Consider the following 20,594-nt stretch of genomic DNA (forward strand, 5'->3'; position numbering starts at 1 on the left):
GCCCATAAGCTCTAACACCTTCGCACAAGATCAAATAAATTAATTAAATTATGGGGTTTTACGTGCCAAAACCACATTCTGATTATGAGGCACGCCGTAGTGGAGGACTCTGGAAATTTCGATCACCTGGGGTTCTTTAACGTGCACCTAAATCTAAGTACACGGGTGTTTTCGCATTTCGCCCCCATCTAAATGCGGCCGCCGTGCACAAGATCAACGTGCCGATCCTGATCTACGCTGTGTGGTTCAATATCTCGAAGGGAAGACCGATTCAGTGCCAAAGGCATTCAGACGCGCGCTTTCATCGCTATGCCTGCGCGACAATGGGCTTGTGAGAAAGAACTTCACGCCGTACAAAGCGGCATATCTACTCATCGTGCCAGCCAAGCTAAGGCAAGAGATTTTAGAAGCGTCTCACGATGAGGCGACAGCAGGACATCTGGGATTCACTCGAACTCTCAGAAGAATTCAAGAAAAATACTACTGGCCGGCCCTGAACGCAGACGTCGCACGCTACGTGAAAAGCCGCCGAGATTGCCAACGTCGGAAAACACCGCCTACAAGGCCAGCCGGCCTCCTGCGACCAATAGAGCCACCATGGAAACCATTCCAGCAGATAGGCATGGATTTGCTTGGCCCCTTCCCGACGTGTACTTGCGGGAACAGGTGGATAGTGGTAGCAACGGACTATCTGACGCGCTATGCCGAGACAGCGGCGTTAGCATCGGGAAATGCAATCGAGGTCGGCAGATGCCTCTTAAAGAACATCGTTCTCCGTCATGGTGCACCCGAGGTCCTTATTACAGACAGAGGTACGGCATTCACAGCTGAACTTACGCAACACATTCTGCACTTGAGCCACACGAGCCATCGGCGCACTACAGCGTACCACCCGCAGACAAACGGCCTTACGGAGCGTTTAAATAAAACACTCGCCGACATGCTCGCCATGTATGTCGACGCCGGGCACAAGACGTGGGACTAAATCCTTCCGTACGTGACGTTTGCCTTCAACACCGCGCCACAGGAGACAACGCAGAAGACGCCATTCGAGCTTGTCTTCGGTCGCCAAGTCGCCACGATGCTTGATGTGATGTTGCCTCATGTTGAAAACGACAGCATCCATGCAGACGTTGCCGGCTTCCTTCAACGTGCCGAGGAAGCTCGTCAGCTAGCCCGAATGCGTATTAAACACTGCGCTTGACGCAGGCGAAGCAGACACACGCTGACAAGCTGGAAGAATGGGCGTTTATTTGCAGTGTACGTCGGAATATAAAGACAGGTTAAGGAAGGAGGGGAAGGGAAAGTAAGTAAGCAAACATAAGATAGGCAACGAGATTGGCACGTGTAGCTGCAGACTTCAACTGCGAAATGATAAGAACACTGCAGTTATAAAATTTCTCCATCAATAATACTGAAGACGCTGCACAGGTCTGCGCTCTCGTGTTGAGCGCCGGAGTTCCGTGGCCACTGTAGGTTCACCGTTTGTCTCATGTGGTCCCAGGGGTAGGGGTGATGACTGACGCTGTGGTGGTGACGTTTCACGAGTGTCGGCTGTTGCCTTTGGCTTTGCTCCGAAAGTTTCTTCCGGGGTTCTCGAGATGGACGAGCTTTCACTCTCCTTGTGGCCTTTGGTAGCTGTTGGGTCTTTCCTTGTGTGAACTTGATCAATGTGTCGCCGAACGAGGCCCTCAGGCGTTTCCACTGTCACCATCCTAGCTCCGTCTGCTGACTTTACCGTGCCCGTTTTCCACGTATCACCTTTACCAAAGTTACGGACGTAAACATTTGTGTCTGGTGCAAGAGTCCAGTCATCCGATGTTCCCGATCTTTCTGCAACCAAAGGAGGAAGACATGTGTCGAGGCGGGACCGGATTTGGTAGCCAAGAAGAAGTTCCGAAGGAGATTTGCCCGATGCAAGGGGTGTTCTCCGGTAGTTGAAAAGTAGTCTGCAAAGGCAATCTTCTAATCTGCCCTGGTTCATCTTCTTCAGCCCATCTTTAACAGTTCGGACGGCTCTCTCTGCTAGGCCATTCGACTGTGGATGAAACGCAGCTGTGCGCAGGTGGGTTATGGTATTGTTTTTCGCGAAATCAGCAAATTCTTGGCTAGTGAACTGCGTCCCATTATCTGAAACAATGGTGCGAGGGATGCCGAACCTGCTAAAGAGGCTGCGCAGGCAAGTAATAGTCGAAGATGTGGTCGCCTGTTTCATTGGTATGGCCTCAATCCATTTTCTGTGAGCATCTACGAGAACAAGGATCATGTTTCCTTTGAGAGGCCCCGCGAAATCTAGATTCACTCTTGACCAGTTCTCCTGGCAGGTCGGCCAGTTAACTGGCGGAGCAGATGCCGGCATTGGTCGATTTTGGATGCAGCTTGTGCACCCCGCTGACAGTTGTTCTATGTCGTGGTCCATTCCTGGCCACCAAAAAGCTGACCGAGCGATTGATTTCATCGCCGATGATCCTTGATGTGTCTCGTGCAACATGTGCAACATTCTATGTTGCGCGTTAACTGGAATGACAACTCTATGGCCCCAATACAGCAAGCGGTGGGCCAATGACGGTTCCTGTTTGCGGTCGTAAAAGGGGAGTAAGCTTCGTTCTAATGCTTTAGAGCTTGGAGGCCACCCGTCTCTTGTGTACTTCACGACCTTTTAAAGTACTGCGTCACCTGCTGTCAGCGCCTGCAGTTCTTCTACCGAGACCGGCCCCTCCTGGACACATGCGAGTGCCAGAACGTAGTCAGGTGGCTCCCCTTCCGTGGTTGGCTCCAATGTTTCTTGTGGCAACCTACTAAGTGCGTCCGAGTTCAGGAGCTGCTTGCCTGGTGAATACTGTAACTTGTAGCGAAATCCTCCCAAATACAGCGCCCAGCGCTGTATGCGAGCAGCAGCCAGAGGTGGAGTGGGCCGATCCGGTCTCAGCAGGCCCAGGAGCGGCTGATGATCTGTGACCAGGATGAATTCTCGGCCTAGAAGATAATCACGAAACTTCATTACTCCCAATACGAGGGCCAGTGCTTCACGTTCAAGTTGCGAATAATTTTTTTCTGCTTTCGACAATGTCCTTGAACGAAATCCGATAGGCTTGTTGACGTTCCCTTTCGTGTGAAAAAGCACTGCGCCGATACCTTTTTGCGATGCGCCGCACTCTAGTTTCAGCGGTTGTGAAGGGTCGAAGTGAACCAACACACCTGCTTGCTTCAAACACCGTTTTGCTTTATCGAACGCCGTTTGTTGCTCTTGTTCCCAGAGCCAATGTCTGTTCTTTTCCAGCAGCCGATACAGTGGAGCGAGCAGAGACGATATGTTCGGCAAAAACTTCGCGTAGAAAGTGATCATGCCAAGAAAAGAACGAAGCTCAGCTAGATTTCTCGGGCTAGGTGCTTCTGTGATAGCTTCGACATTCTTTTCTATTGGGTGCAACCCTTGCTGATCGATTCGATGGCCCAGATATGTAACGGATGCTTGCCGAAATTTGCATTTGTCGAGGCGCAATTAACACCATTCTCGCGGAAACGCTGTAGAACGGCTTTTAGCACGTCGTCACTTGCTGCTCTTTCGGACACCAAGACATCGTCCAGATAAGCTTGCGCGCCTGATAAGCCTTGTAGAATTGTTTCCATTCTGCGTTGAAAAATGGCTGGCGCAGAGGCAATGCCGAAAGGTAATCTGTTGTAGCAGAAAAGACCTTTATGCGTGTTAAGCACGCATAACTGGCGCGATGCCTCATCGAGAGGGACTTGGTTATATGCGTCACGTAAATCTAGTGTACTGAAATGTTTTCCACCGCTTAAGGACGCGAACATGTCATTGATTACCGGCAATGGGTACTGCTCCAGCTCGCATGCCGAATTTAAAGTGACTTTGAAGTCGCCACAAATTCTAACGGTGCCGTCCTTTTTAAGGACGGGTACAATGGGCGTAGCCCACTCGGAATGCGGCACTGGTGACGAGACGCCTAATGCCACGAGCATATCAAGCTCTTCAGATACCTTGTCGCGTAGAGCGAAGGGAATAGATCGGGCCTTACAGAACTTGGGCGTGGCTCCCTCCTTCAGCTGTAGGTGTGCCGCGGGTCCATTAATGAGGCCCAGCTCCGAGCTGAAAACATCTGGAAACTCGGCAAACACGTCAGCAGTGACCTGCGTTGTGGTAGACGGCTGTGTGGTCAGCGGCTTGGCTGAGAGGCTGAGGACAGGGGAGCCTGCGTCGCTCAGAAGGGAAATTAGGTCTCGACCCCATAAACTTGGACCGGGGCAATCTAGCACCACCAATGTGCATTCCACAGTTGTACTGTCATACGACACCGGCAAGAGGAGCTCTCCACAAACTGGCAATTTTCCGAGGTAGCATGATAACTTAGTACGTGAAGGCCGTAGCGAAGGCCAAGTGTTTTCGTGCTGCTCAAAAAGCTGTCGGGACACGACGCAGACCGGGGAACCCGTATCGACAATCATTGATACGTCCACACCTCCCCATGTGAAGGTACATCGCATTGGGGGTTTCACATTTACCTCCTGCGTCGATTTTAGCGTCCAAATATGCATGCTATCCTCTATGTCTTCATCTGCCTCCCCATCCTTAACAACCAGTACCCTGCCACGGAATCCCCGGGCTCCTTCTCTAGTTCGAGATCTTGCGCTTTCTTCGTTCCCGCATTTTACTGCTAGGTGACCACGTCGACCGCAGTGATAACAACGAGCATTACTCCAACGGCAGGCATTACTGTTGTGCTTTATGCTGCCACAACGCCCACATTCGGCCAGTACCTCTTTCGTTGAGGCTGACTGCGCCTTAATTTTAAGCACCACCGACGTGTCTGCGGCCATTTTATTGGCGTCCTTATCTGCAGCTTCAGCCGACAGTGCCATTGTTTCAGCTTCCTCTACGGACAGATCTTTCTTTGTCAGGAGTTGTTTCTGCAGTGCATTCGATCTTATGTCGCACACAATTCTATCCCGTAGCATTCGGTCGAGCATGGTACCGAAATTGCAGTTGTCCGCAATTCGAAGAATTTCGGTAATGAATTCTTGAACAGACTCACCGTCAAGCTGGCAGCGGTTGAAGAAGCGGAATCTTTCGGTAATCTCATGCCGTTTGGGATCAAAAAACTCGTCCAAGACTTTCACGACGTCTTCGTACTCCAAAGAATTCGGCTTCTTCGGCGCTACTCTTCCTGCTAATATTTGAACGGTGCGCGTGCTTAAAGCTGCCACCAAAAGCGCCCGTTTCTTTGCAGATTCCTTCACGCCCGTCGCCTCAAAGTATGCCTCTGCCTTGATAACATAGGCCTTCCAGTTGTCTCTTTCGTCGTCGAAGTCGGGCAGTTGCTGGTGTGCCATCGTCGAGTCGTCGCTCCGTAGCGTAGCTGCCGTCCTGTGCTTCAACGTTTTGCCAGGGGTTTTTCTTTCCGTTTCTCGTCGCCACTGTTACATCGTAGGTCGGACACTGCGCTTGACGCAGGCGAAGCAGACACACGCTGACAAGCTGAAAGAATGGGCGTTTATTTGCAGTGTACGTCGGAATATAAAGACAGGTTAAGGAAGGAGGGGAAGGGAAAGTAAGTAAGCAAACATAAGATAGGCAACCAGATTGGCACGTGTAGCTGCAGACTTCAACTGCGAAATGATAAGAACACTGCAGTTATAACAGTGTCCAACACACATGCAGTCAGATTACGTAAAGTTGGGTCACAGACAGTGGATGGAGCCATCGATAACGTTCCAGAAACTTCCAACACATGCAAGGCGCGTCCTGCGCTGTGCGATAACATTTGGTAGGTGGTGAAACGTGTCGCCCGATGAAGACAAGTACACGTGTCAATATGCATTTTAGAGTAATTCATCTGAATCTTCTGGTTTGTTTTGTGCTGGTGTTGAACCTTTCTAAGTTTCGAATGTCCCATTGCACGCATTCGGTCATTCAGCATAACAGCAGAAGTTTCGCTCTACATAAATCACAACAGTCATTTTAAAATTGATAATGTACTGGTGCGTTTTAGCTGAACATTAGGCTAAGCAACTAGACACAGTCAGTATTAGTACCGCCATTCAAATCCAATGTTTACGCATCTTTTGATTTGTTTTATACTTGTTCTGGAGCTTCATTAACTTTCGAATGTCCATTGCAGACATTTGATCATTCAGCATAACAGCAGACACTTTGCACTACATAAATCACAACATTCACTTTAGAATAATTATTGTTGTGGTGCGTGCAAGCAGAAAATTAGTCTCCGCACTACAGGCAGTCAGTATTGGTTCCGTGCTTCCAAACCAGTGTTTAAACATCTCTTGATTTGTATATATACTTGTTTAGAAGTTTTTCACTTCCGAATATTCATTGCGTACGTTTGGTCTCTTAGCATAACAGCAAGCATTTTGTTCCTGATAACTCACAAGATTCATTTTAGAATAGTTATTGTAGTGGTACAGGTAGGCAGAAAATTCGTCTGCACAGCAACGACAGTCAATATTAGTACCGCCCTTCAACATCAGTGTTTACATGTCTTTTCTTTTGATTTGTTTGTATATTAGGTTTGAACTTTCAAAACTTTCGAATGTCCATTCGCAACACTTGGTCATTCCTCATGCCAACACACTTTTTCCTCTACATATCTCACAACATACATTTTAGGATAATTATTGTAGTGGTGCGTATAGGCTGAAAATTAGTCTAAGCAACTATAGTCAGTCATTATTACTACCACCTTATACATCTATGTTGGTACACTTATGATTTTTAATATACTTCTTTTGAACCTTCGAATGTCCACTACCCACGATTATTCATTCCGTATACCAGCAGACCTTTTTCTCTACATACCTCACAACATACATAATAGAATGCATTTTTTTAATGGTGTGTTTAAGCTGAAAAATAGGCCTACGCCCTAGTGACAGTGAGTATTAGTACCGCACTTCAACACCAGAGCTTAAATAGCTTCAGATTTTGTTTATACTTTCTTGCAACATTTTTAGCTTTCGAATATCCGTTGCACACGGCTGTTCATTCAAGATACCAGCAGACATTTTGCTCTACACAAATCCGAACATTCATTTTAGAATAATTTTTGTAGTGTTGAGTACAAGCTGAAAGTTAGGCTAAGCAACTAGAGACAGTCAGGGTTAGTACCGTGCTTCCAAACCAGTGTTAAAACATGTTTTGATTTGCTTTTACACTTCTTTGGGACATTTTTCTTTTTACTTTCAAATGTCCATTAGGCACGTTTCGCCATTCAACAAAGCAGCAGACATTTTCCTCTATATACCACACAACATGCATTTTATCATTTTTTACTAGTACGTATAAGCTGAAAAATACTCTAACCAACTAGAGACAGCCAGTATTGTAGTACCTTCAGCATCACTGCTTATACACTTTTGAGTTGTTTTTACACTTACTTGGAACATTTGTTACTTCTCAATGTCCATTATGCATGTTGGCTATTCAACAAGACAGCAGAAATTTTTCTCTACACAACTCACAACATTCTGTTTAGAATAATTATTTTAGTGGTGCGCACAAGCTGAAAATTTGTCAATGCACTAGAGACAGTCAGCATAAGTACCGCGCCTCATATTCAGTGCTTAGACATCCTTTGATTTCTTTTTATACTCGTTTTGAACTTTGTTACCGTCCAATGTCTATTACGCACGTTCGCTCATTCAGCATACCAGCAGACATTTTGCTCCACGTAACTCACAACATACATTTTAGAATAAATATTGCAGTAGTGCGTATAAGCTGAAAATTAGTGTACCAAACTGGAGAGACTCAGTATTAGTTCCGCCTGTCAGCATCAGTGTTGACACGGTTTAAAATTTTTATGCTTGTTTGGAACATTTGCAACTTCGGAATGTCCATTAGGCATGTTTGGCCATTCAGCATACCAGACATTTAGCTCGACATATCTCACCCCATGCATTTTATAATAAATATTGTAATGGTGCGTATAAGGTGAAAACAAGTCCTCGCGACTGGAGACAGTGAGAATTAGTACCGCCATTCAGCATCGGTGTTGATACACTTTTAATCTTTTTTATGCTTGCTTAGAACATTTGTAACTTTGTGCTGTCCATTAGACACGTTTGGCCATTCAGAAAAACAAAACACATATATTGGTGTGTATGAGCTGAAAGTAGGTCTGCACACTAGAGACAGTGAGTATTTGTACCGCCCATCAAATCAAGTGTTTACATAACTTCTGGTTTGTTTTATATTTGTTTTGAACATTTTGAACTTTCGAACGTCCATTGCACACTTTTTGTCATTCAGCATAGCAAACGTATCGCTGTACATAAATTACATCATTCTCGAATAATTATTGTGGTGGTGCGTACAAGCTAAAATTAGTCTAGCATTTAGATAGAGTCAATATTAGTACTACCCTTCAACACCAGTGTTAACACACCTTTTGATTTCTTATATACTTGTTTGAACAATTGTAACTTCGGAATGTACATTACGCACGTTTGACCACTCAGCAAAACACGAGACATTTTTTTCTACATAACTTATCAGATGTAATTTACGATTATTATTGCAGTGTTGCGTATTAGCTGAAAATTAGTCTAAGCAACCATAGGAAGTACGTAGTAGTACTGTCCTTCAACATGAACAATTACACAGCTATTGATTTGTTTTTATAGTTGTTTGAAAGATTTGTAACTTTGGAATGACCATTACGCGAGTTTGGCAATGGAGCATAACAGCTGACATTTCGCTCTATATAACTCACATCATGCATTTTAGAATAGTTATCGCAGTGATGCGTATAACGCGAAAATTATTATGCGCAACTAGAGACAATCACTTTTAGTATCATCCTTCAACAGCAGTGTTAACTCATCTTTTGATTTCTTTTACACTGTTTTTCAACAATTGTAACTTCGGAATATACATTACAAGTGTTTGCTATACATACTCATTTAACATATAACACTCATATAAGGCTCATACTCATACAGGCCGCCATTGGAATATGAACCTGGCAACGTTTAACGCTAGAACGTTATCTAGTGAGGCGAGTCTAGCAGTGCTATTGGAGGAATTAGAAGGCAGTAAATGGGATATAATAGGGCTCAGCGAAGTTAGGGGGCCAAAAGAAGCATATACAGTGCTAAAAAGCGGGCACGTCCTGTGCTACCGGGACTTAGCAGAGAGAAGGGAACTAGGCGTCGGATTCCTGATTAATAAGAGTATAGCTGGTAACATACAGGAATTCTATAGCATTAACGAGAGGGTGGCAGGTCTTGTTGTTAAACCTAATAAGAGGTACAAAATGAAGATTGTACAGGTCTACGCCCCTACATCCAGTCATGATGACCAGGAAGTCGAAAGCTTCTATGAAGACGTGGAATCGGCGATGGGTAGAGTGAAAACTAAATACACTATACTAATGGGTGACTTTAATGCCAAGGTAGGCAAAAAGCAGGCTGGAGACAAGGCAGTGGGGGAATATGGCATAGGCACTAGGAATATCAGGGGGGAGTTATTGGTAGAGTTTGCGGAATAGAATAATATGAGGATAATGAATACCTTCTTCCGCAAACGGGATAGCCGAAAGTGGACGTGGAGGGGCCCGAACGGCGAGACTAGAAATGAAATAGACTTCATACTCTGCGCTAACCCTGGCATCATAAAAGATGTGGACGTGCTAGGCAACGTGCGCTGCAGTGACCACAGGATGGTAAGAACTCGAATTAGCCTAGACCTGAGAAGGGAACGGAAGAAACTGGTACATAAGAAGCCGATCAATGAGTTAGCGGTAGGAGGGAAAATAGAGCAATTGCAGATCAAGCTACAGAACAGGTATTCAGCTTTAACTCAGGAAGAGGAACTTAGTGTTGAAGCAATGAACGACAATATTGTGGACATCATTAAGGAGTCTGCATTGGAAGTCGGTGGTAACTCCGTTAGGCAGGATACCAGTAAACTATCGCAAGAGAAGAAATATCTGATCAAGAAACGCCAATGTATGAAAACCTCTAACCATACAGCTAGAATAGAACTGGCAGAACTTTCGAAGTTAATCAACAAGCGTAAGGCAGCTGACATAAGGAAGTATAATATGGATAGAATTGAACAGGCTCTCAGGAACGGAGGAAGCCTAAAAACAGTGAAGAAGAAACTAGGAATTGGCAAGAATCAGATGTATGCGTTAAGAGACAAAGCCGGCAATATCATTACTAATATGGATGAGATAGTACAAGTGGCTGAGGAGTTCTATAGAGATTTGTACAGTACCAGTGCCACCCACGACGATAATGGAAGAGAAAATAGTCTAGAGGAATTCGAAATCCCACATGTAACGCCGGAGGAAGTAAAGAAAGCCTTGGGAGATATGCAAAGGGGGAAGGCAGCTGGGGAGGATCAGGTAACAGCAGATTTGTTGAAGTATGGTGGGCAGATTGTTCTAGAGAAACTGGCCACCCTGTATACGCAATGCCTCATAACGTCGAGCGTTCCGGAATCTTGGAAAAATGCTAACATAATCCTAATCCATAAGAAAGGGGACGCCAAAGACTTGAAAAATTATAGACCAATCAGCTTACTGTCCGTTGCCTACAAACTATTTACTAAGGTAATCGCAAATAGAATCAGGAACACCTTAGACTTCTGTCAAGCAAAGGACCAGGCAGGATTCCGTAAAGGCTACTCAACAATAGATCATATTCACACTATCAATCAGGTGACAGAGAAATGTGCGGAATATAACCAACCCTTATATATAGCGTTCATTGATTACGAGAAAGCATTTGATTCTGTCGAAACCTCAGCAGTCATGGAGGCATTACGGAATCAGGGTGTAGACGAGCCATATGTAAAAATACTGAAAAATATCTATAGCGGCTCCACAGCCACCATAGTCCTCCATAAAGAAAGCAACAAAATCCCAATAAAGAAAGGCGTCAGGCAGGGAGATACGATCTCTCCAATGCTATTCACAGCGTGTTTACAGGAGGTATTCAGAGACCTGGATTGGGAAGAAATGGCGATAAAAGTTAACGGAGAATACCTTAGTAACTTGCGATTCGCTGATGATATTGCCTTGCTTAGTAACTCAGGGGACCAACTGCAATGCATGCTCACTGACCTGGAGAGGCAAAGCAGAAGAGTGGGTCTAAAAATTAATCTCCAGAAAACTAAAGTAATGTTTAACAGTCTCGGAAGAGAACAGCAATTTTCAATAGGCAGCGAGGCACTGGAAGTCGTTAGGGAATACATCTACTTAGGGCAGGTAGTGACTGCGGATCCGGATCACGAGACAGAAATAATCAGAAGAATAAGAATGGGCTCGGGTGCGTTTGGCAGGCATTCTCAGATCATGAACAGCAGGTTGCCATTATCCCTCAAGAGAAAAGTGTATAATAGCTGTGTCTTACCAGTACTCACCTACGGGGCAGAAACCTGGAGGCTTACGAAAAGGGTTCTACTCAAACTGAGGACGACGCAACGAGCTATGGAAAGAAGAATGATAGGTGTAACGTTAAGGGATAAGAAAAGAGCAGATTGGGTGAGGGAACAAACGCCAGTTAATGACATCTTAGTTGAAATCAAGAAAAAGAAATTGGCATGGGCAGGACATGTAATGAGGAGGGAAGATAACCGATGGTCATTAAGGGTTACGGACTGGATTCCAAGGGAAGGGAAGCGTAGCAGGGGACGGCAGAAAGTTAGGTGGGCGGATGAGATTAAGAAGTTTGCAGGACGGCATGGCCACAATTAGTAGATGACCGGGGTTGTTGTAGAAATATGGGAGAGGCCTTTGCCCTGCAGTGGGCGTAACCAGGCTGATGATGATGATGATGACTCATATAAGAATCATTTGGCTATACATAACTCAGAACATTGATTTTACAATAATTCTGCAGTGGTGGGCAAGGGCTGAAAATTAGTCTGACCAACTATAAAGATTAATTACTAGTCCTGCCCTTCAACATAAGTGACTACATAGATATTGATTTCTTTTGTACTTGTTTCGACGATATCTAACTTTGGAATCATCATTACGCGCGTTTAACAATTCAGCGTTACTTCGCAACCGCCCAAACTACGGCCGCACGCTCTCGCTCAGTGATGGAATAGTTGCGCTCCGAGGGTGAGAGGAGCCTGCTGGCGTAAGCAATAACACCGTCGTTGTCGCGCTGGCATCGTGTGAGTACTGCGCCAATTTCGTGACCGCTGGCATGAGTACGGACTTCGGTAGGCGCAAATAGGCCAGAATCTCGCGACGGCTGTATTGGCACTTCAACACGTTGAGTTGCAGATCGGCTCGACGAAAAACATCCACGACTACTTAGAGGCGCCCGAGGTGCGTAACGAAGTTTGGGGAGAATAATATAACGTCGTCCAAATAGCACATGCACCTGGACCATTTGAAACCGTGAAGGAGTCCATGATGCGTTCAAAAGTGGCAGGAGCGTTACACAGACCGAACGGCATCACTTTGAATTAATAAATACCATCGGGTGTTAGAAAAGCAGTCTTCTTGTTGTCGAGATGGTCCACGACAATCTGCAAGTATTTGGAGTGAAGGTGAATAGAGGAGAAGTAGAGAGCACCGTGGAGGCAGTCAAGGGCGTCATCAATCCGAGGTAGGGGATACACGTCCTTTTCGGTAACCCTGTTAAGGTGCCGATCTTGCACGCAAAAGCGCCATGAGCTATCATTCTTTTTTACCAGTAGAACAGGTGACCGTCCATGGACTACATGACGGTTCAATAAATTCCTTGGCAGGCATTTTGCGAACTTCTGCGTGAATAAATTGATGCTCACCCGGTGACAGCAGGGGCATCGCCAGTATTAAAGCGATGTTTAACAGCTGTAGTCTGCGCCAAAGGACGATACTTAAAATTAAAGATATTGTGGTGGGAAAACAGAACGCGGTAGAGCTCACGAGCGTGCTCGGACGGCATGTCGGTAGCAATGATTTTCTGTAAGTCGGCGATGGTACAACTTGCCGACTACGATGGTAAAACAGGATCGGCTTAATTGTCGTCTACTACAATAGATGCTACTGAGTTATACTCGAATGAGCAAAGCCGGGCCAGAGACATCCCGCGTGGCAGCACTTGTGTCGTCAAGCCAAAATTGACCACTGGCAGGCCGACGCAATTCGCCGTAGTAGATAAAACTCTATGAGGTACTGTTATCCCGTGTGTAAATAGGACGTGTCGCATAGGAGCCGCGATGTAGTGACCGTCGGGCACTGGTCTGGATGACACTAATTCAACGTAAGTCAGCGCCGAAGGTGGCAAGCGAACGAAGTTGACGGAATTGAGGCGACTGGACTTCAGCGGGTTCCAGAACGGGCAAATCAAGGCAGAGAGTACTGGCGGAACAATCGGTGAGAGCAGAATGGGCGGAGAAGTCTAAGCCGAGGATGATGCTGCGGGGACACTGGGTGATGAGTGTGAATAGCACGATAGTGGAGCGATCGGTGAAGGAGATGCGGGTGGCACACATACGAATCATGTGGGCTGGGCCGTCATCGGCGACACGGGCAACAGGCGTCGTGGCGGGCGTGATTATTTTCTTCAGGCGGTTACGAAGGTCAGAGCTCATTACCAGCAAATGCGTCCCAGTGACTATAAGACCAGATAATGAAACACCGTCGACTTGCACGTCATGAAGTTTCAGACTCTTTTAAACTCTTTTTTTACTGTTTTAAACAACCAGAGTTGTTTTCTGTAATGCTGCTTCTCTTAAGCTTTGAGTTTGTGCTAAAACGTTTCTCCAAATTCTCATAAATTTTGATGTCGTGCATAAGAGTAAAGTATTTCCCTTTTAATGTTAACTTCAACACATTTAGTTTTATTCTTCAAACGTATAGTTTTAGCATTGTAATCTTGTCGCATGCGAACATTTGCTGTCGCCCCTCTGAAAGTGCACCTATATGGTACTGACCCCATCGCACTTCTTGCTTTTAGTCTGTGCCCCCAGCATTTTTATATGCTGTGATCTACCGTAATGCTGAAATAAAATCAATAAATGAATGAATGAATGAATGAATGAATGAATGAATGAAGGAAAGAATGAATGAATGAATGAATGAATGAATGAATGAATGAATGAATGAATGAATGAATGAATGAATGAGTGAATGAGTAGGCAACGTCAGTAGACGATTTGGCCACGTAGGGTGCAATGTAGTGTCACCTCGAGGCATTGCACTGTCGAGTTTTCCGGCTGGGAGTGGCGTCCGAAAGGAGTTGGGGAATAGGAGCGATGCGACTGGGGACAGCGAGAATGTCGTCGTTGGGGTGAAGGCGAACGAGAATAGGGGCGGTTCGGCGCAGCAGAATCAGTGGTGGCAGTATCGGAGCGTGCGGCATAGGGACGAGAAGGGTCCCCTGAAGAGCGAGAGTAGGCAGTATAAGTAGACCGGGTTGGGGAACTCCAGGGAATCCAACAGTGCTTAGAAAGGTGCCCAATTCGACGGCAGTGAAAATAAATGGACTTCTCATATGCAGTGCGCCATTCCGATGGATCGCGGAAACGTGGTGGGTAATAAGATGCGGGACGGGGCGGAGTCAAAGGAGCCGGGTGGGTGTCAGGGCGACGCGCTGAGCAGATGTGAAGACCCATGTTTGCGAATTCCTGGCGGGCAACTGCCTGGCTCAGGGAAGCCGTGGCTGCAGGTACGTTGGAGGAGCTGGAGTCGAAGGCAGCCGGATAGGCGGCCTTGATCACACGCCGGAGGATCCTGGTAATGCCGCCAGTGTTGTTGGGACGAGGAGAGTCGGCACAGGAAGATGTCGTTGGGGTGTTGGGCAGACGGGCAAACTACTGGTCGATACATCGGCTTTTAGCGAGTTCTAGGTGGCTGCACTCTTTTAGAACTGCATCCACTATCGCCACGTCGTTGAAAACAAGCAAGTTCAAGGCGTTATTGGAAATGTCTTTAAAGATGTGGGAAACCTTGTCGTATTCAGTCATATGTGCGTCAGCTTTGCGGCATAGATCCAAGACATCCTGAATGTACGTGACGTAGGACTCCGTTGACGACTGTACACGGTTGGATAACGCCTTCTGCGCGGCACGTTGGTGACCATGTGGTTTGCCGAACAAGTCTCGGAGCTTTTGTTTAAGCGAACCCCAACTGGTGAGCTCATCTTCGTGCGTCCGAAACCAAACACGAGGTGTACCACTACGTTGGCAAGCATGATAGTACGTTCCCGCCAGTTATTGCGGCTGACGTGTTCGTACAGGCTGATCCAGTTCTCGACGTCTTCCCCATCTCTGCCCGAGAAAACGCCAGGATCACAGGGAGCGGGAACAGTGATGTTGGTCGTCGAAGTGGCAGCAGGTGTCGGAGGCGGCTGAGTCGAGTTGTCGTCGCCGGGAGCCATGAAGGAAGGCTCGACATACCATCCAGTGCGAAGCTCCGTGTCGAGGTACAGGGAACGTCCACCTCCACCAGATTTGTTACGTAGGAAGACGCAGACCAAAACTATATACAAGTATATTTACAAGACAATACGCCGCACTTGGCCAAGAGGCAACAGCCCGCGCTAGCCTCCAATAGTCGTCGTCGTCTTGTCACTGTCGCCTCTTCGTCGTTGAAAATACTGTTCCGTAGCAATATTCACTACTCTTTATTAATCTCTGGCACTTCCATGGAATGGGTTCTAAGGTGACTCGTGCAACGCTATCTTTGAACTTATTGGCTGTTTTTATTACTTCATATATAAGATGTTGTTCCCGACACCTAAGTGGCTGCATATTGTATGTAGTAGCTACATATTGTATGTAGTAGCAGCTGTATGCAGCTACTACTACAACATGTATGAAGTTACATATTGTATATATTGTAACGACGTGGGATCGACGAGTATGGGTAGCAGCACCGCCAAGAAACGCACTTTATCAGTCATCCAAGGGAACAACAACGTCCTCTTCGTTTCCCCCGCTTCACCTAAAAACCCGCGCTACTTCAGCATCATCCCCACTGGCGCATACCTGCTGAATTATAGTTCTGCCAAATATAGTTGTGTCATTTGCTCCCCCTTTAGAAAAGATCATCGTCCCGATGATAGAGGCTTGGAAAGCAGCGGTAAAGAACTGCGCAGTCTTGGCAGTCCTCATAGTACGGCTTCATACGCAGCACGTGAACGACCTCGGGTAAATGCCGTCGGCGCTTCGAACAGTGCGAGCTGTCTGGAACGACTTCGTAGTTGACGTCACTGATGCGTCGGAGAACTATGTAAGGCCCGAAGTATTTGCGTAGGAGCATTTCAGAGAGCCCACGCTGTCCAATAGGTGTCCAGATCCACACTTTGTCGCCGATGCTGTATGTTACGGCTTTGTGCCGAAGATTGTAGCGTCTGGCGTCAATGTCCTGTTGTTCGCGGATTCGCAGACGCGCAAGCTGCCTAGCTGCCTCTGCTCGGTGTGTTATCTCTTCAGCACCCGTCTCGTTGTCGTCAAATTCATGAGGGAGCATTGTGTCTATTGTTGTTGTAACCTCACGGCCGTATCCGAGACTGAAGGGCGTCTTGCGAGTGGTCTCTTGACGAGCCGTATTGTACGCGAAGCTGACATAAGGTAAAACCTCGTCCCACTTCATATGCTCTACATCTACGTACATGCTTATCATATCAGCCAATGTCCTATTGAGTCGTTCTGTCAGTCCGTTCGATTGAGGGTGATACGCTGTTGTCTTCCGGTGGGCGGTACCACTTAGACGTAGAAAGATATCTAAAAACTGGGCCATGAACGCAGTACCTCTGTCCGTGACGACTACTGCGGGAGCGCCATGCCTTAAAACGATGGATTCCAGGAAAAATCGTGCCGCTTCATCTGCTGTTGCCCGTTGCAGGGCACTTGTCTCTGCATATCTAGTGAGATAATCCGTGGCAACAATTATCCACCTATTACCAGTAGTGGACGTTGGGAAGGGGCCCAGAAAGTACATGCCTACTTGTGCAAATGGTGTGGCCGGCACGTCAACAGGGTGCAGTAAGCCGGCTGGTTTGACGGATGGCGGTTTACGACGTTGGCAATCCAGACATGTCTGAACATAACGTTTAACGACCGCAGTAAGTCTCGGCCAGTAGTAAATCTGCCGAATCCGTGCCAATGTGCGAGTATAGCCCAAGTGCCCAGCAGTCGGCTCGTTGTGGCAGGCGTGTAAGATTTCACGACGAAGCGGTGATGGAACAACAAGTAAGTAGTTGCTGCCGCTAGGCGAGAAGTTCTTGTAGAGGCAGTTGCGACGCAAGCAGTAGGATGCCACCCCTCTTGTAAAGAGTCGCGGCATGCTGTTGGTCCGTCCTTCGAGGTAATCAACAAGCGGCAGCAATTCAATATCATCCCGTTGCTGGCGTGAAAGATCGGCAGTATCCACGAGTCCCAGAAAAACCGTGTCGTCATCGTCTTGTGCTGCCGGCTCAACAGGAGACCGAGAAAGGCAGTCGGCGTCTGCGTGCCGTTTTCCCGACTTGTATGTAACAAAGTCGAACTCTTGGAGTCGAAGACTCCAGCGTGCGAGCCGGCCGGAAGGATCTTTCAAATTAATGAGCCAGCAGAGGGAATGGTGGTCACTAACGACGGTGAAAGACCGACCATACAAATTTGGACGAAATTTCAGAATTGCCCATACCATTGCGAGGCATTCTTTTTCAGTGGTGAAGTAGTTAGCTTCGGCTCGGGATAGTGTCCTACTGGCGTAAGCAATCACTTTTCCGCTGTCGTCCTGCCATTGTACTAGGACCGCCCCTAGACCAACATTACTAGCGTCTGTATGCAATATCGTCGGGGCTTCCTCATCGAAGTGTGCTAATGACGGCGATTGCATGCGTTGCCGGAGCTCGTCGAATGGCCGCTGCTGGTCCTCGCCCCAAGTAAAAGGCATATCTCCTCGGGTGAGCTGTGTTAACGGCCATGCGATAATCGATAAATTCGCAATAAATCGCGGGTAATATGCACAGAGTCCCAGAAAACGTCGCACGGCTTTTTTATCTGATGGAATCGGGAAATTAGCGACGGCGGCAATTTTATCCGGATCAGGTCGGACTCCTTGGCTACTGACGACGTGACCGAGGAACTGGAGCTCATGAAAACCAAAATGGCACTTCTCAGGCTTCAAAGTAAGACCGGCAGAGCGTATCGCTTCAAAACAGTTTTCAGCCTTCGTAAGTGTTCGTCGAACGTTGCGGAAAAGAGAATCACGTCATCCAAGTACGCCAGTCCGGAGAGCACAGTGTCCATTAAACGCTGAAATGTTGCTGGCGCCGAACACAAACCGAAAGGAAGTACCTGAAATTCATAAAGTCCGTCAGGCGTCACAAAGGCTCTTTTCTCATGGTCTGTCTCATCCACTTCGATCTGCCAATAACCGTTTTTCAAGTCCATTGAGGAAAAGTAGCATGAGTTTCGCAACCTATCCAAGGAATCAATACGTGGCAGTGGATATACGTCCTTCTTTGTGACCTGATTGAGCTTCCGATAGTAGACGCAGAAGCGCAGGCTACCGTCCTTCTTCTTCACTAACACTACAGGTGATGCCCACGGACTATTAGATAGTCGAATAACGCCATCTTCTAGCATCGTCTTCACTTGTTTTTGTATTGCTTCGCGTTCCTTTGGGGCCACACGATAAGGGTTTTGTCGGATGGGTCTGGTGTGGACATCAGTAATGATGCGGTGTTTGGTAGGTGGCGTTTGAACAGAGAGAGAGAGAATAACTTCATTGAATTGGGGAAATGGGGATAGGGGATTAGGAGCTTGATGGGTGGTGCCCCAACTCCAGGGCTCCACTGGCTTCTGCCGCTAGCCGAACGTGACCAAGAAGGGCCTTCTGCACCTTCGGGTCTGAGCTGGCGAGTTGTGCCTCCCATTACTCCAGTGTGTTGGTTAGATTATACCTAACTAAGTAGGCATTTAAATTCGGCGGTCTATTTTGGCATCCCCATGAGATATGGTACAACGACGGTGGTGTGTCGCTACACCACGGACAGGCACGCCCGTACATCGTTGGGAAAATTTTGCTTAATCTTAATAAATTTGGGTAGACCCCCGTTTGAATCCTGCGGAGATCTATTGCGCCTTCCCCTTGCAAAGATGCGTGGGGGCGCCGTATTTTTGCCGCATGCCGCGCTGGGGAGCAAGAATATCGCGTGGTGCCATACGTGCCGGATCGTTATCCTCCTCCTCGCATCGGCTCTCCTGTGAAGTTGCGGGTTGTGAATGGGAGGGCGATGGTTGCTCCGCTCGGTTCGTGAGCTCTCGAGCTAGAGCGTCAGCCCTCTCATTCCCCTCCAGGTCTGCGTGTCCCGGACACCAGACCAGTCTGTATGTATTCTTGAGTTCTTGACGCAGAGGAGAAACAGCCCTGGTACTGCTTGATGAGCTCAAGCAGATGGTTCCGCTCAACGGCCAGTAACGTCGGATTAACGTCTACAATATATGTGCAGCTGTGTGGATTGTAGAGGCCGACTCCTGCGCTAAGTGGCAGTCTTTTCTGTCACTTCGTCGAAATAGGCGACAGCAGTGCCTCTAACGATGTGTCGGCGCTACCTACTAAAATTTGTCAGCAAGAGTGCGGCGCTTCCATCGATTACATTTATAAGTGCTCTGGCAATGGACACACCGCAATTCAGTGCTAGCGCACTGATGTGTTCAGCTACACCAGTCCCACTTTGCAGGCTGTCACAGCGAACCTGTACGAGAGAGCAACTCCGCGGCAAAAGTATGACGTCGTCCGCGGCAATACGGAAGTGAGGTTGTTGTGGCTTCTCATGGGTGACATTATCCGAACTCGTGGCAAATGTAACGCTTCTGTCACGGATGTTAATCACGGCGCCGTACTCCCGTAGGAAATCCATTCCCAGTATGAGTTCTTTACAACACTCAGTAAGGATGACGAGGGTGACGACGAAGGTTGAACCGGCGATTAAGAGTCGGGTCGTGCATTTCCCAACAGGTGTCATCAACTGACCTCCGGCGGTTCTTATGTTGGGCCCGTGCCATGGTGTCTTCACCTTCCTCAGTTTGTCAGCGACCTTTAAGCTAAGGATTGAAAAATGGGAGCCAGTGTCAACCAGAGCGGCTATTTCGTGGTCGTCAATGCAAACGATGAGCTCGGCGCTGACGATGTCAGTTACGTCTTTCGTACTTCTATTCGTCGTATTCGTCGTTGTGCTGGGCGTCTTTTTCGTCAATGTAGACTTCACGTCGTCGTTCGTCGATAACGGGGGATGTGGAGCAGTTAGAGTATTGGCAACCTCACCCCCAGAGGTCGCTGCGGCTAGCTTCCCCGTCGAGGGCTAGGCGATCTGCCCCTAGTGACGTCAGCAAAACTGCGACGAGTCGGCGAATTGTAGCGCGCCGGAGATGGAGAAGGAGAACGCGGTCGGGGCGTCATCGTATTAGGTGGCTGACTGTTCACAGGAGCGTCGTTGTAAGCGCGTCGACTTTCGTGCGGAGAATAGGCATAGTTGGCAGGAAAGCCTGGGTGTTGAGCGGCGCGATAGTTGTTCCATTTGCGGCAAACTCTATAGACGTGTCCAGCTTCACCACAATGGTAGCACACTGGTCGACGGTCGACGGTGCGCCACAAATCGGTTTTCCGACGCTGGTA

General features: G+C 47.5%; 1 protein-coding gene and 1 long non-coding RNA gene across 3 annotated transcripts in view; one reads left to right on the forward strand and one right to left on the reverse strand.

Moving 5' to 3' along the window:
- Nucleotides 1–20,594, forward strand: part of LOC139053376 (uncharacterized) — a 205,136-nt gene that overhangs the window by 20,094 nt on the left and 164,448 nt on the right. The gene's annotated exons all lie outside the window — the stretch shown is intronic.
- On the reverse strand, nt 1,253–5,505 carry LOC139053375 (uncharacterized). 2 transcript variants are annotated; one of them, XM_070530386.1, is made up of 2 exons: nt 4,038–5,505; nt 1,253–2,976 (listed from the first exon to the last, which is right to left on the reverse strand). In XM_070530386.1, exons 1-2 carry the CDS (start codon nt 5,347–5,349, stop codon nt 2,660–2,662), a joined length of 1,629 nt encoding a protein of 542 aa, XP_070386487.1. In that variant the 5' UTR covers nt 5,350–5,505; the 3' UTR covers nt 1,253–2,659. The 2 variants fall into 2 exon arrangements, with proteins under 2 accessions (XP_070386487.1, XP_070386488.1); XM_070530387.1 differs by having other exon boundaries at nt 1,257–2,976; nt 5,052–5,505.

Source organism: Dermacentor albipictus, unplaced genomic scaffold, assembly GCF_038994185.2.
Source record: "Dermacentor albipictus isolate Rhodes 1998 colony unplaced genomic scaffold, USDA_Dalb.pri_finalv2 scaffold_105, whole genome shotgun sequence".
Lineage (NCBI taxonomy): Eukaryota > Metazoa > Arthropoda > Arachnida > Ixodida > Ixodidae > Dermacentor > Dermacentor albipictus.

Coding starts and splice junctions, on each gene's coding strand:
- LOC139053375 (XM_070530386.1), bottom strand. CDS start 5,349: ATGGCACACCAGCAACTGCCCGACTTCGACGACGAAAGAGACAACTGG. Junction 2,977..4,037: donor GGGAGCCACGCCCAAGTTCT/GTAAGGCCCGAT, acceptor ATTATCTTCTAG/GCCGAGAATTCATCCTGGTC.